Here is a 15,930-nt window from a genome sequence, read left to right on the forward strand (position 1 = left end):
TTTGGTTGCCATTGGTGTGCAGGATGTTGCATCCAGGAACAAGGTATGCAAGATCTATATGAGTCTAAAGCAGGCGGTGAGACCCTGCAGGAAGTAGCAGTTGTGAAGGTCGCTGTAAATCATGACAGGCGGCCAAGAGGGAAGTGATGATAGGCTAAATATGGAACAACAACCTCTACTTTTAAAAAGAAAGGTGCCAAAAGAGTGTTGTCTGAAGTGATGCCATGAACAAACCACTGCTCATTAAAGAACCTTTCCATAGTTTAACGAACCAAATAATGTAAAGATTAAGGTTTTCCCTAGAATCATACTTCCAAGCCAAGAACAGTTGAGGAACCTTTATTTTGAAGAACATATCATTCATTTTAGCTGTTAAGCATTATAGCTCTTAACCATGAATTTGATTAATATCTAAACAACTCTCTTCTTCACATAATCCCCTTTTGATATACAACATTAACAGAAAAAAATCCAACTTCTCCATTCCTTAACATGATTTTCATTCCAACAGAAGGGAGAAAATGGAGAAATCTGCACACTAATAGTTTGCAGCCCTCCTGTCATTCCCCACACTGATCATAATCTGATCCACAGACTCCATTCCCAACGCTTTATTGCCAGCAGTCATCAAAGTCCAGATGGGCTTGTTCTCATGACCTCACTGAGTCGGCTGCTAGAGCTTGAATGAATTTTGCAGCAACCTCTGAATAAAATAAAGGCTTTTTCCTCTTTGAAGACTTTACGGCTCTTTAGTTATTCATTAGAATCCTTATTTAAGGCTTCCCTCAACTTTATTATGTGTATCAGAGAATCATCTGGTGCTGCTAGCTGTCATCTCAACATTTGTTCTAAGGAATGAAAACAGTTGCAGGGGAATTGCTGTGATCACGTACCTGTAAGATCAGGCTGCTGTACCTGATAGTACTATTTGGATCGAGACTGAGTGACTACTGGAGCATGTGCTGCGTATCAAATAGCCCTAGTCTTCTGGAAGCCCCTTAGACCCAAAAGGAAGGTCAGAAGTTGGACTTGGAAGAAGAGTTTAGACTTGGACGCAATGGGGAAAATCATTTAAATCTGAGATGAGACTTCTTAAATAGCAGTGCTGCAGGATCTACGTCAAACTGCTGCCTGGTGACACTGTGGTCTTTTATTAGAAGAAACTTAAGACAGTACAGATATGACAGCAAGCTGCGGAAGTTGCCTTATCAGCTTATATTAGCTTATCAGCCATTGTGCGTAAAGCTATCATTATTACCACAAACAGTCCTGTAAAACTGGCACAGAATGCAGTGACGTCCAAATGTAGTCTTATTTAAACCGTGTTAGCAGTGTTGCTTATCTCTTTGGAACTATATGCTCATTTAACAAGATATATTAGAATGACATACTTATTAATGTCTTCATAATTCTGTGCTTGAGATGTAAGCAAAGTCACTCAGAGTGGTCTGGTGTGGAATGGTTCATTAGTAGAGAAGTAGAGAAACTTATCGACTCAGATTTCTTTACAGTGGTGGTGATAGGAACCAGGGGTCACGATGTCTACAGTGCAAATGTAGCCACTTTATTTTCAATCTCTGAACCTACACATATGTCCTGAGTTTCATATGTAATGTAGATGATGGTAAAATAGTAGCATATCTGAAAAAATATGATATATTTGGGGACTATTTTACCTTACAGCACTCTGCATGCACCTCTCCAACATGTATATGCTTTCAATAATATGATTTGTGCCAAAATCTTACCTCCAACTATCGTAAGAGAGTCTCAGGCATCAGACAACATATTTGTAACCATATCATGCAACACTTCTCTGTGAGGATGCATTACAGGCATTGAACTCGTATGTCTGGTTCCCATCACTACCATTGTGAACAATTCTGATTTGGCATGTTTCTCTAGAATGGAGCATTTCACACCAAACCACTCTGAGTTATGAAGATGCATATTAATTATGCAGGCATTTTGGGAAAATGTTGGAATCCCCCTTAAAAGTGGAGCGAGATTCTGTCTCACACAAGCATGAGAGTATCATGAAAAGGTAATGCCTTCATTTTTGAGCATTGATTGCATTGCTAGTTGTAATCCCCATTTATCGACGTCCTTAAACGCAGGTTGGATTCTTGCCGCTTCTCCACAGCTTTGCTCTTCATTACCGTTTGGTTTGCACTCTGCAATTTGAGAATTAAGGTGTGTTTTTCTTCCTCTGCTTCCACGCCAAGCTCCCTCACAGTTTTGTCTCCTTTCTGCCGTCTCCACTCTTCTGTGCTCCAGCATCTTCAAACAGATTGAGCTCGCTGCTACAGGTTTACTCTCCCCCGTAGCTTGACTCTCGTAAAAGTGCACTTTTTTCTTGCTCTCTTACCTCCTCTGCCTCTTCAGCGCAGACTGGTTTTCATGCTCCGCTGAACTTCACTTTCCTGAAAAGAAATAGAGGGGCCTCCAACAGCACCCTCCGTTAATTGCAAGTCACTGTGGCTTAATGCCAGACTCCACTGTTCTCTCCGTCTGCCTCACCAGTGCGTTCTCTGTCACGGAGAGGATATGCGGGCAAACTAACTGTGGATAACAGCTGAATAATCAAACCTGTTTTTGTTCCTTGGTATAAATTACTTAAAGCACGAGGAGTAAGAATCGACCCTGTTTGTTAATTTTCCATAAAGTAGGGAAATGGCTGGTCTTAAGCAAAACATGAGTGAGTAATAATGAATGCTGAATACTCAGCTGTCTAAAGTGAAATGTTCAGTGAAACATGCACACTCAAAAGTCTGCTGAAATTGAATTATTCATTGATTGACCCCCGTGCTAATACTTTGGCATTTTAAAAGCAGAAACACCAAGATATTGCCATAATAATGGGCATCTTCACAAGCTCTCACGTCTATAAAACATATTACCAGAGTAAATGTTAAGAATAAAAGCTAGGATGACTTGGTATTAATATGTATCTGTCACGATGCTGCCCCCTCAGACTACCTGCAAAGGTTGCACACCCATCATCCAGCTGACACAAGACACAGTTTCTTGTATTTTCAGCCAGCCAGCCAAGTCATTCTGAGAGGAAGTTCAGTTTAAGACACCTTAAAAGCTCATATCATGGAAAATATATTTTTCCTCTCTTTCTTCAAATAAGAGTTAGTGAGTATGTTAGCACCGTTACATGTTTCTATGCACTCACTAGTCCATACAGTGCATTTAGAGGAACAATGCAGCATAAACGCCCCGTTTTGAATTCACGATTTCTGTGATGCCACAAAAACCAACAGATTTGCAGATATTTGCCTGATTTCACCAACAGCACTTTAGCTCTGCCCCTTCATACTGAAGTTATAAGAAGTGTTTCAGCCTGATTGGTTGAGCGGGAAGCTATATCCAGTAGCACTGGGGTTGGGATAAAACACAAAATGGTTAATCAAAACAGCATGAGATAAAGATATATATTTTATCGCATCCATGTTACTTCTTATATCCATTCTCCTTCTACTACACTACATGCCCAATTTCATTTTCTGTACATTTTGTTTGGCAAATGCGGCACTGTCTCCTAGCGCACGTATCAACAATGTGCAGATACAGCTGTATCCAAAAGTTTGAACACTGGTCAAAATAACATGTTTTGTTGATTTTCTATGTGAAAATAAGTTGACACACCCTCTATAGAAAGCACACTTAAATATGGAATTTTCTGCAAATGTTAGTGTGCAGTCTCTGTTTATTTGCTGTGTTGAACATATTGGGAGAAATTAAAAGATAAAACATAACTACAACGTTTGCACAGGTCATATTTTACATTTTAGTTTTCAAATTCAGCAAATAAACAGTAAATGTACAGTAAATGTGCCTTAAAATGCGCAGAAGTGTGTTCTTGGTAGAGGATGTCAACTTATTTTCACTTAGAAAATCAACATTGCACCAGGGGTGCCAAGACTTTTGCACATGGCTGTATGTTGGCAGGCACCTATACGTCTACACATAATGCACATGTTTGCAGATTTACAGATGCAGAAGTGTAATTTGCCCCTTAGGTCTTCGATGAACTGCATGACTTTGAAAGTCCTAACAGATTATAAAAAGACTGTATCTCACACTGTCTCACTTATTTTATCAGGTTTTTTTTTTGGTGACCTGAAATACTGGAGATCATACAACAACACCTTATAAGTTCTTGCTGGACTGAACTCACCGAACTCACACAATGTCACACACCCTCTTATTAATAGCAGACCAGACAGATAGCAAAACCAACATGGACCTGTTGTTTTCATCACCATTTGTGCTGAGAAAGTAAAGAATAAACTTGTAAAGAACATCTGGATGATGATCATGGATGTACTGATTGTACTTGATTGGGCTCTGACCATTAACCCAGAAAAAGCTCTACCTCACACATGAATGTCTGGCTGCCATTTTTCTTTACTTGCTTGATGTATTTACTTGGATTGCACTCTGAGTTTTCATTGGCCATTAGTGGGATCCATTCAGGGTGAGTCATCAAAGAGTATAAACTACTAGACAGTGGCGAACCATGACTATTAGAGCTAGGCCTTCAGTTCGGGCCATAAATATCAAAAATGAGGAAAAAACACCTCTATGTTAATGCTAATTTCTGCTGCACTCGTATGGGATTCTAGTCGTATGTTAGTGCTAAACTAACAGGGATTCACATGAACGTTTTTTGGCCATTCTAGATAAACATGAACATTTGAAGCTTCTGACAGACGTTATATTTTACTGGTAACATTTTATTTGGAGTGGTTCTTTGTAGATGATTAATAAAAAACTTAACAGATTATCAGTGGCACATCAACATTTTAGTGAAGCAGCAGTAGTGAAGCATCTGAATACACTGAAGTAAATATCTTGTAGATGTTCTGTTGATACATTACTTACATTAAGTAGATGTGTTGTTAATATGTTACTTCCATTACGCAAAACCTAACCTTACCAACCTTACCCAAAACCTAACCCTCACCCTGGTCCTACACTCTGAGAAATAAAGATACTAATGTCACTGGGGCAGTACCCCTCTTGTCACCGGTGTGGTTCCCTCAAGGGTACATATCAGTACCTTTAGTCAGGGAAAATAATTGTACCATAATCCATTGAAATGATATTTAAGTTGTACTGACTCCACACACCCCATCTCGTCTCCAGGCTTTTTATTTTATTGTTTTATTGTTTTAAAACAGTAGGTTATGAAAAGGTACAAATACATACTTTTCCACTGGAAATTATTTTTTAAGATACACAATTGGTCCTTAAAACCACTGTTGTACCTTTGAGGGAACATTTACATTATTTGTACCTCGATGAATGAAAAATGTACATGCACAGAACCTTTAATTCTAACAGTGTAACCCTAACCAAAACCCTCATATGTTTTTGACATGTTACTCAGAGTTCATTGAGTGTTTGTTTCATCTAAAAAGGATCACTCAAAATAAAGTATCACCCTTTTACCTTGTATGAGTTTTACAGTAAAGAGCCCATAGAGCTGATGCTGTTTTCCATTTCTAATATCTGAGTAAAACAGATTGAATGACTATCTCTCATACTTGCATTCAGTGACATGTGTAGAACATCCAAAAGGCCCATACTGACTTTATCACACAATTGGTCCCATTGTAAAGCAGTTGACTCCACTGTCAGCTCCTAATTATATTAGTAGTTACTCTGACATGTAAGACCTCAGTTCAGCTCTCGAAGTCCTGGCCAATGGGAGAGCTACTTAGGTACCACATGGAAAAAAAATCCTGATTGGATCATTTGGGTGTTTTATGTTTATCCCTTTTGTTTCTGACCAGTAATATATGAGTTTTACTGCAATACTTCTAGAGTTTAAGTACAACAAACATGATGATTTTATTAAATACAAATGAACTAATAATTACAGATGTATTTCTCTGAAGGCCTAGAAGGCCCTGAGGGTTCTCCACTGCTACTAAATCACATCCAGGGTTGAGTCAAAAAAAGAAAAAAAAAATCAAACAGACTCGATGTACTCTGACTGGTCTGAAAATCTAACAGGAAGCAAAAAATCTTGCACACTACTCGATTTTCTCTCCCAACTATCGACTCCAACTGCCCCAAAAAACCAGATACTAGAGCCAACCAGCACAGACTTAACCCGGTGCCAAAAACAGGTTAAAATGGTGTAGTGCAACTCTGGCTGTGGGGGCTTTTTTCCCCCTATGTTTTATCTTGAATTATACCACTGTTACTTCCAACTTTGCAATGTGATTAGCTGAAAGGCATTCTATGAATGCCAGCATCTCCTAATAATGGCACTCCGAACAAATCTCTTTAGGTATCATTCTGCCTTATTCACCTGTCATGTAGCAATGACATGCAGTCCATTAAAAAGTAACAGCCAGAAACCTGCCAAAAAGGCAACAACTACAAAACTGAAATGCTACTATTGTAATCAACAAAGCTGTTTACATCAGATGTGAGTGGCAGAGCACTGTTATTGACAGATGCCCTGTTTCTATTTTTGACACATTGACAATTTTTAACATTTCTGCATAATTTAATCATTGAGATGTAAGCACAGTTGTTCAGAGTGATTTGATGTGAAACAGCTTATTGTAGAGAAACTTACCAGCTTCTGATTTCTGATTTCTTTACAGTGGTGGTGATAGGAACCAGGGGACGCAATGTCTATAATGCAAATACAGCCATTTTTTTACTGTCCAACATAAGCAGTGAACTTACACGAGTCTTCTGAGTTTTTGTATGTAATGATAATGATGGTAAAATGGTGCTAAACCCAAACAAAAGGAATTATCTTTTGGTACTGTTTTGCCTTACGACATCCTGCATGAATATCTCCATCGTGAATGTATTTTAAAAACATGTTTCAGACCAAAATCCTAAAGCAAATCCATCATAAAACATTTTATGTAATAAATTTCTGTGAGGGAGCATTTAGGGGCATTAAATTCTTCAGACGTCTGGTTCCTATCACCACCACTGTGAACAATTCTGACTTGGTATGTTTCTCTACAATGGAGCATTTCACACCAAACCACTCTGAATGACTTTGTTTACATTTTAATCATTTAATTATGCGTAAATTGTGAAAAATCAGTGGAATGCCCCTTTAAATACTGTGGTTAAGCAAACTGCCTTTTGTCAAATCATAGGTAAACTAGCCAAAAATGGATGAGGTTAAACTGATCCATGAGGTGGAAAAAAGTGAGCTCTAATTTTTATAAGGCCGTTACTACCCTGCTGGAAATTTCAGCTAGTAGCACCATGTTTTTAATCTGCCATGAGCTGAGATTGCTTTAAATGTGCTATTGCTTTTAAACAGTCTGAAGCTATTAACTGATTTGTAGTTTGTTTACATTTTGTCTTGGCCAGCAGACGTGACATTTCCAGTGTATTTAGTAGCGTTTACATGCAGCAGCACTAGATCTGGGCTATTTTTCTTTGCGGAGTGTGAATAAACTATATTGTAAATTTTTTTGGATCAAAATTGTCTCAAAATCTAATAATAAAAGTCAGTAATGAAACTGTGGTGGTATAATCAAAATAATACACTGGAGATTGTGTGATACTTTGATATTGGCACTGTTGGTAACTGTTAATTCTCAAAACTATGTTGTCACAAATATAGACCTCTGTACTTTTTCCAGCAAACCCTCCTGTGAACTCTCAAAATGATCTACCAATCCCCCCCACCTCCACGGGGTCAGCCAGTGCCTTACTGTACTCTAGTGTATGGCTGCCAGTGATTATGCTTGTGTGGGTACTTACATCACCCATGACTTGTGACATTTTTGTTTCTACCTGCAAATAAAAGATTTATTGTTTGAAGTGCAACATCTGTTCCATCGGTCAAAGCTTGACAGGCACCTGAAGCAAAGAAAAATCCAACTGCCACGAAAAAGAAATAAATAAGTAAAATATCTCATCGTGCAAGGAGTGAAACATCGCCGGAGCCTTGTTACTGCTGCAAAACTCACATCCTGGAGTTTCTGGCTAGTGCTGTCGCCGTCTCTTGTCGAGCCCCTTGTGCTGAACTCCAGACAAGGAGTCAAGCACTAAGCTCACATCACATGACAGCAAGTTTACGCACCTGAAGTTCCAGCGGACGGATGTGGGGAAAAAGTTTTAATAGGCATTCTAGAAGTGGAAAAGAAATAAAAAAGAAAGGAGGAAAAAATAGCTGCAGGTAAAAGAACGAAACATCCGGAAAAGACTGAAGCCGCATCTTTCCTTTGTGTTCAACAAAGCAAGATATACTGGTTTTCCCTCAATAATAAAGTCAATATTAATAGGCATAGCGCTTTCTTCTCTCTCTCTCTCTCTCTCTCTCTCTCTCTCTACACTCTCTCTCTCTCTCCTACCTGTGACTTAATCCGTGCGCTCCAGTGTGTCACAACAAACACGGCGAACATAGTGAGATTCCTTTAAAAGCAAGCAAAGCATAAAACTCTTTAATGTCCACATCTCGACGTGGAGATTACTGGCACCCTGCTGCTAACTGAAGTAATGAAAGGCAACACGCAACTGTTGACAAGACGCGTAATAATTAGGAATCGGAAGACAAGAAGTGTTTGTTTCAAAACCAGACATATTTATGCAACTGCAGTCATAACTTTTAATTTGCTGTCCTGCTCGTCCTGCTATAATCAACAGAAATTATAGGGAATTAAGCAGTTTTGATTAAATGTATATGTGTGTGCGTGAGCTGCATAAGATATCATAAAGGCTGCGGCTTGGAGCAATGCAGGAAGAAGTGCTTATTTAAAGGGGAAATCCACCAATTTGTCTAAATTTCTACATACTTTATTGGTTAAGATGTAAACAAAGGCATTCAGAGTGGTTTGGTGTGAAATGCTCCGTTCTAGAGAAACTTAACAAATCAGAATTGTTCACAGTGGTTGTGACGTCTGAGGTGTTTAATACCCTCCTCATAGAAAATTATTACATTAAATAGTTATGAATTTACTGCCTGATGTCTGAGACATTGTTTTATGGTAGTTTTTGAGAAAGTTTTGGCCTAAAGCCTATTTTGGAGTATGTCCCATATCCTACATTTTTACATTTTTCACTTTTTCTCTTTTATTTATTCACAGTTTATGTACCAAAAACAGTCATTATTCATTTTTACACAGCCATTTTCCAACCTCTCTTCACCTTTAGAACAGGCAGTTCTTGTAACTGTGCCTTAAGATTGAGTTGCCCTTTAAAATGCATGCATGGCGGAGAGGTACATGCAGAATGCTCCAAGGTAAAACTCTTTTTGGATTTGTCACTGTTTCAGCCTAAACATTACATATGAAGGCTATTTAAATGTAGTTTCACTGGTCATTTTCGATTGCTGTATTTGTGTTGTAGCCATTGTGACCCCTGGTTCCTACGACCACTGCTGTAAATAGCCATGAAGTTTTACAATGAACCATTTCACATCAAACCACTCCGAATGACACTGTTATTTCAACAGTTAAATTATGCAGACATTTGAAAACAAGTGGAATATTTTCACTTTAGTCTTAACAGTGTAACTTCATCCTATATTCTCTTATTGCTTGTCTTTTTTAATTTGATCTATTGACTAAAATAAGCAGCTTACAGAGGAATTTTCAACCAAACAGTACAAACAATTTGACTGGATTAAGCAATGTGAACTGATTGCAAGAAAATAAGGAATTGTAAGCTGACTATTTTAGTACAAGTCAGGGTTTTCTGTGTATAATAACCCACAGGTGTTGGGGATAATGAGGAAATGTTCCCACGAGGGGGGCCAGGAGGAGTCCAGTGACAAGCCCAGAGAATAATGATGAAATTTCATCTTTAGCGTCATAATATCTATCTTTTTTTTGTTGTAGTTTAGCTAAATAAATAAATAAATGAATAAATAAATCAATTAATAAATAGAACAAAAAAAAAAATAGGCTCTTCAGGCGACCCCCAGCGTTCACCTAAAAGAGCCGACTCAAAGAACCGACTCATTCTCGAAACAGCATCGCTACTGTGTTATTGATTGCGATCTGAACTAGGGCTGTGGTACTCGAGTCCGGACTCAAGACGTATTTTATTGTCTTGAACTTGTCTCGGACTCGGTAGTCTCTGTACTCGGGCTTGTTTTGGTTTCGGACAACGGTCTCGCCACATTGATTTTCTGGTCTCGACCGAGTCCAACCACCGTTTACAAAAACCGGTTTCTTTCTGTTTAACGGTCGCCGGCGCGCGCTGACTCTCCCTCAGCAGCTCAGCGGTCAAACTGGGCCGGAGCGAACCGGAGTTTAGCGTCTTTGGTTCGTCTTAACGTGAAACAGAGCTGAGCTCCGGTGCTGTAAGTTGATGGAAATGCGAAGGGTTCCGTAATTTAATCTTTGTAAAACTCATTTTAACTGTTCAGTTGTGATAAACCACCTTTAACCTCGCCCTCCAAGTTCGTTCAACGACGTTTGTTTAACCGTCATCGGTTTAAACGGCCCTTCTGTCGATGCCACCCCGTAAGTATTGGCTAACCTTGGTTGGTTCGTTTATGCTATTTCATTATGTTTTAACTCGGTAAATAGATTTGTTTAAACCTCAACAAGTTGCATAGGTTATGTGCTGTTATTTATTCTGTTAAATCTGATTACATTTCTGTCGCAAAGGTAACTAACGTTAGCCGGGGTTTGTGTGCCGACTGTAGTTAGCTTAGCTGTTATGACTGAGGAAGGTAGCGTTAACGTTAACTCAAACATTTGTTCATACATTAACCCTGTGTCTGTTCATGTAAGTGTAGTTTTTTTTACTGAATTTGACAACTTTGCATTATGTTTAGTCTACTGTTTTGCTAGCTAACTAACATTACCCGTTTCTATGTGTAACAGTTACGTTTGCGCTTAGCTAGTTAACCTAGTTAACGCTAATCAGAATTTAAATGGTTAGCTGTGTTTGTTAGGCTGGTTCACAGTTTGGAAAGCATGTTTGATTGGATGGCGGTAAAGTGCTGCACAAAGAGGAACCGTAAGTTTTAGGTTATGTATAAACACTATTGGACTGTGTTGTGTTGTAGGTGGGCAGCACGGTGGCGCAGTGGGTAACCCAGGGCTGTCGCCTCACAGCAAGAATGGCTTGGGTTCGATTCCCGGCCGGCCGACCAGGGTCATTTCTGTGTGGAGTTTGCCTGTTCTCCCTGTGTCTGCGTGGGTTTCCTCGGGGTACTCCGGTTTCCTCTCACAGTCCAAAAACATGCAGTCAGGCCAATTGGACGTGCTAAATTGCCCCTAGGTGGGAGTGTCTGTCTGTCTGCCCTGCGATGGACTGGCGACCTGTCCAGGGTGTGTCCTGCCTTCTGCCCAGTGACAGGTGGGATAGGCTCCGGCACCCCACCGCGACCCAGAAGGATAAGCGGCTTAGATGATGTGTGTGTCTGTGTATTGTAGGCTCTTAAAACAAGGGGTAGATGATTTAAACAGATAAAAGGACAGGAAGGGTTGTTGATTGGAGCATTTTGTGTGGCCAGTTCAAAGGGTTTGGTTTGACTGTCGTTTCTGTCAGAAATGAATCAGAATATATTTTGATATAATTTTGATGCACAAATTCAAACAAGGAGTACTTAGAACAGCTAAGTAAATGATTGGATTTAATGAAGCCATCAACCCAAAAACAGATAGGCTGTTGTTTTTATCACTGTTTCATGATATTTCATGACATAGCTAATGGTTGAATAGAGTGAGTATTATTTGCATTAATTCAGAGAATTGAGTATGGGCATTGGTTGGATTAATTGAGAGTGTGCATTGATTGCATTGAAACTCCTTCTTTTAGATTTTTCCAGTAATTTGTATGAGATAAAGACTAATTAAGGCCTGTTCTTGAAGAGTACTCAGTTTTTTGGGGGGTTTTGTTAGTGACCCAGTCCTGCTTTCGTTTGAACTCCAACAAGTTCCAACAAGTCGGCGCTGTCAAAAAAAAGGGAGTATCCCTTTTTTTTTGCGATTTTTAGTTTTCTACATCGTTTGAGCTCAGCAGCTGTCCTTTGCATTGTGTGAAAGGTTTTTGCCTTCTCCTGCAAAATTACCATTTTAGAGATACTTGTTTTTCTTTGGACAGTGACAATGTCATATCATAATTTCCTGATCAAAATGGACAAAAGCAACCTTAATAGAAGTTGTGTAGGTTAATGACAGTCATTAAAGGCTAGAGCCATGTTTAAAAAGCACTATTGATAACTTTGAGTCCAAAGATTTGTATTAAACATTGGTATTTCACGTACTGTATTACACTAAATCCAGTTAAATACACAGAATTATGCTCTTTGTAATCAAACATGCAGTTGAGAAGTGTTTTCTAAGCACTGACGATATCCACAATGTGTTCAGAAAAGTGTATCATGATATATTGTGACATAATTTATCACGATAAGGATAAACATTGTCATATTTGCCAGCCACAAGTGTTACACATATTAGGTGACATCAGTTAAGGCACAAAAAGGCAGGCCAGAAGAAAAAAGTCCCTGTAGCCAAAGTCTTAATAGCACCCAGAGGCCTTCTCAAGAAAACTCGCTGAGGCCTCCCCAGCCTTGATTTACAACGAACACGTGTAATTTAATGCTGCAAATTGCTTTCTCAATCTCCACATTGCAAAATTTGTCAAAACTCGAACACCTAATTAATCTCATCTTGTAATGATTAAAATGCAGCGCTCTGCAAATTTTCCATTCAATTTATTTCTCTGTATCTGACCGTATATTTGATGTCTGTTGCCCTTTTCAGTCGCTGTTAAGATTCCACTGAAATGAGAATCTTGTCTTTGCAGGCTCACTGGCATGAATCTGCCATCGCCTGTCATCAGTAGCAAGAACTGGCTGCGGCTGCACTTCACGTCCGACAGCAACCATCGACGGAAAGGATTTAGTGCCCAGTATCAAGGTAAGGGGGGTCTGTCTGGGGAGGGAAGGTCTCTCTCTCTCCCTCTTTCTCTCTCTCTCCCTCTCCCTCTCTCTCTCTCCCTCTCTCTCTTTCCCTCTCTCTATCTCCCTCTCTCTCTCTCCCCACTCTCTCTCTCTCTCTCTCTCCCCTCTCTCCTGGCAGATGTGGGACGCTTGGCAAGTGAGTGACGGCATGTCGCCTGGCATGCTGTCCTGTAACATGGCTAAATATGACATCTTGGCTTGTCTTGGCGACTCTGTGCTGCAGGACCCGAGCTCCTGCTGTGGACTACAGCATGCCCCCTCCACCCCCCGTAAAAAGCAGGAAATAAATTACGGAAACTGCAGAGGATTTTACATCTTTCCCACATGAATAACGCAAAACGAGGCATTTTTATATTGTTTCCATGAAATGAGTTGATGATCGCGCATGCAATTTGCATAATGAGCAGGTGATGCAGCGCAGCCCGCGAACGTGAATATTGAGTTTCGCACAGATCCTGATGTTTCCTTTTCATGTGACAGGAATATAGATTTCTCTCAAATCGAGGACCTACTTTTCAGTTTCTGCGCGTTCTATAATGCATTATACAGCGAGTAGTATAAATGCACAGCATCAACAGATGTGTGATGTGCGTCATTTTTTCCGTATCACAATAAGTAGGTTATCCTCACTTGCAAGGTTAGCACACTAACTTTTCCTGGGAAATAAAGATAATTTCCTATAACAGATCTTCTCCTCTTTTGCCCCAGCGCTTTCTCATTATTGTGTGTATCCTGTTTATCCTTCGAAGAATAAAAAAGAGAAAAAAAGAACAATAGCATCTTTCAATTTCATTACAGCCTACTGATGGGGTGATGTCACACTGAGAGAAAATTATGCAAAGTTAATTTATCTCATGATTCTTGGGTCATAATTGGCGTCCCATGCAGCATAATTACAGGACTGCAACTTATGAGCTACACCAAAATCCATATTGGCTCCAGATGATGTGAACATCCAGGAAATGTCCTTCCAGTGAGGTGGCTGCTTGCAAGTGTCCTTATATGTCCAAACGGCTCTTCTGGTTAGTAAATTAAGCTACTTTCAGGTGCACACACAGGTGACACAGGTGTTCAGTTGCCAAAGTGTAACACAAGAATAAATACAAATACAGTAAAAAGAAAATGCAGTAAAATATAAGTTAATTGAAAGCATACTATAATCCTCTTTATATATAAATAAATATATACAGGGAGATTCACTCGAAAGAGGCCCTGAATATTCTGTTGTATCTCCTGTTAGGATGAAGCAGTCTGAACCAAAAAAATGCGCTACATACCTTGACATATGTGTAATTGATTGCAATACATGCGATGCAGGAAGTGATCTCCGTTTTCTGCCAGACACATGAAGGGGTATGGGAGGTATGCCCCTGGAAGTTGCAAACAGAGGTTAAATGTCGCGACGGCTGTCCGGCGCTTACGTCATTGTTTCGATGCAGGCCATCGCGGCTTGTTCAAAGCTCCATATACTGAGGAGCACATTGCACATTGTTTCAATCAGATTGATTCGTCCTAGAGAGAGTTATTACAGAATATTCGGGGCCTCTTTCGAGTGAATCTCCCTGTATCTTTCTTATGTAAATGAAAACATTGATTCCAAACTTTTACACACATGCATATATTCAGATTCATCCAAATTTCAGGCCTGTTTAAAGCTCTGTGTGATTCAGGGTGTTCTTTAATTCTTGCGTTCACTACAGTCATGTTCCCTGCTTCCCCCTGGCTGCGCTGCTGTCAGTCCTGCTCTCTCTAGTCACTGTGTTGATGAGGGAGAGCACACCTGAAGCCTCATTTGGAGGCCCAGTACAAGACCAGCTCCTCCAGGGTTACATGCTAGTGGCAAGAGCTCATTGAGGTGTTGGCACATTATGCCACTCTGGTACTCTGATCATTTTTTGCTAATTGCGTGAATGGATTATAAAGCGCCCTACATTTTCTTTCAGTGTTCTTCATCCCTATCCTCTCTCTCTCTCTCTCTCTCTCTCTCTCTCTCTCTCTCTCTCTCTCTCTCTCTCTCAACAGTGAAGAAGGCCATAGAGCTGAAGTCCAGAGGAGTAAAAATGCTTCCGAACAAAGACACAAACCACAAAAATGCTGTCTGTAAGTATGCTGTTAAAGCCCAGATTCAAAGATTTTCTTTGTTCCCTTGTACTATTGTTATATGTATGTGTGGCTTTATGTACCTAAAACATCATAATTCATTTTATCGTGACCATTTCACAACCTCTGTTTATCTCTGAAACAAGGTGTCTTTGCTACTATGCCATTAAGATATATTTATTCCAAAATTAGTTCAAGCTGATATGTATGGAGCAAAGTTTTAAGCTTGCTCAAATTCAAGAATGTAGACAAGATAAACTTCAGCCACTCTTCACAGATGTCTGAATGGATCCTTTGAAAGGCTGCAGTAATACAGTTTGAACACCTCCAGTCAAATGACATGTATTGTTGATTTTCTAAGTGGGAAAAAAATGAATACATCCTCTACAGATAACTTAAAAATACAATTTTCCTGCTAATTTTAGTGCACAAATTTTAGTTTTAATATAATTTTTAGTGTTTACCATGGAAAATTAATACATCCTGTACAGATAACTTAAACTTGCCATTTTCCTGCCAATGTGAGTAAACAATTTTTAGTTTTAACATAATTTTTAGAGCTTAACATGAAAAAAACAGAAAATATAAAAAATACATATAACTTTTGCACAGTCCGTGTTTTATTATTTATTTATTTTTTTACTTAGAAAATCAACAAAACAAGTCATTTGATGCCCAAACTTTTACACACGGCTGTAACTTTGCTCTCTAACAGCCAGGAACAGCACAATCTTTTTCCCTCCACTTTAGTAACTCCGCTAGAGACTGTCTGCAGCCTGTATGTTCTGGGGAGAGTTTAACAAACCTTTTTATTTTAATAAAAGCAGGAAAATTCATAACAGGATATTGGCCCTCAAAGCATCAGCTGTCTCCGGCAAATCACTAAGCAGTGTGACAGGAAG

At 39.4% G+C, this 15,930-nt stretch overlaps 1 protein-coding gene across 1 annotated transcript in view; it reads left to right on the forward strand.

Annotated features, from left to right (window-relative positions):
* LOC118810153 (CUB and sushi domain-containing protein 1-like) overlaps positions 1–15,930 on the forward strand; it is a 597,007-nt gene that overhangs the window by 349,599 nt on the left and 231,478 nt on the right. The window contains 2 exon segments of the mRNA XM_036573713.1: positions 12,772–12,884; positions 14,951–15,028. Coding sequence (XP_036429606.1) covers positions 12,772–12,884; positions 14,951–15,028 — 191 coding nt within the window.

The sequence above is a fragment of the Colossoma macropomum genome, unplaced genomic scaffold (genome assembly GCF_904425465.1).
Source record: "Colossoma macropomum unplaced genomic scaffold, Colossoma_macropomum, whole genome shotgun sequence".
Classification (NCBI taxonomy): domain Eukaryota; kingdom Metazoa; phylum Chordata; class Actinopteri; order Characiformes; family Serrasalmidae; genus Colossoma; species Colossoma macropomum.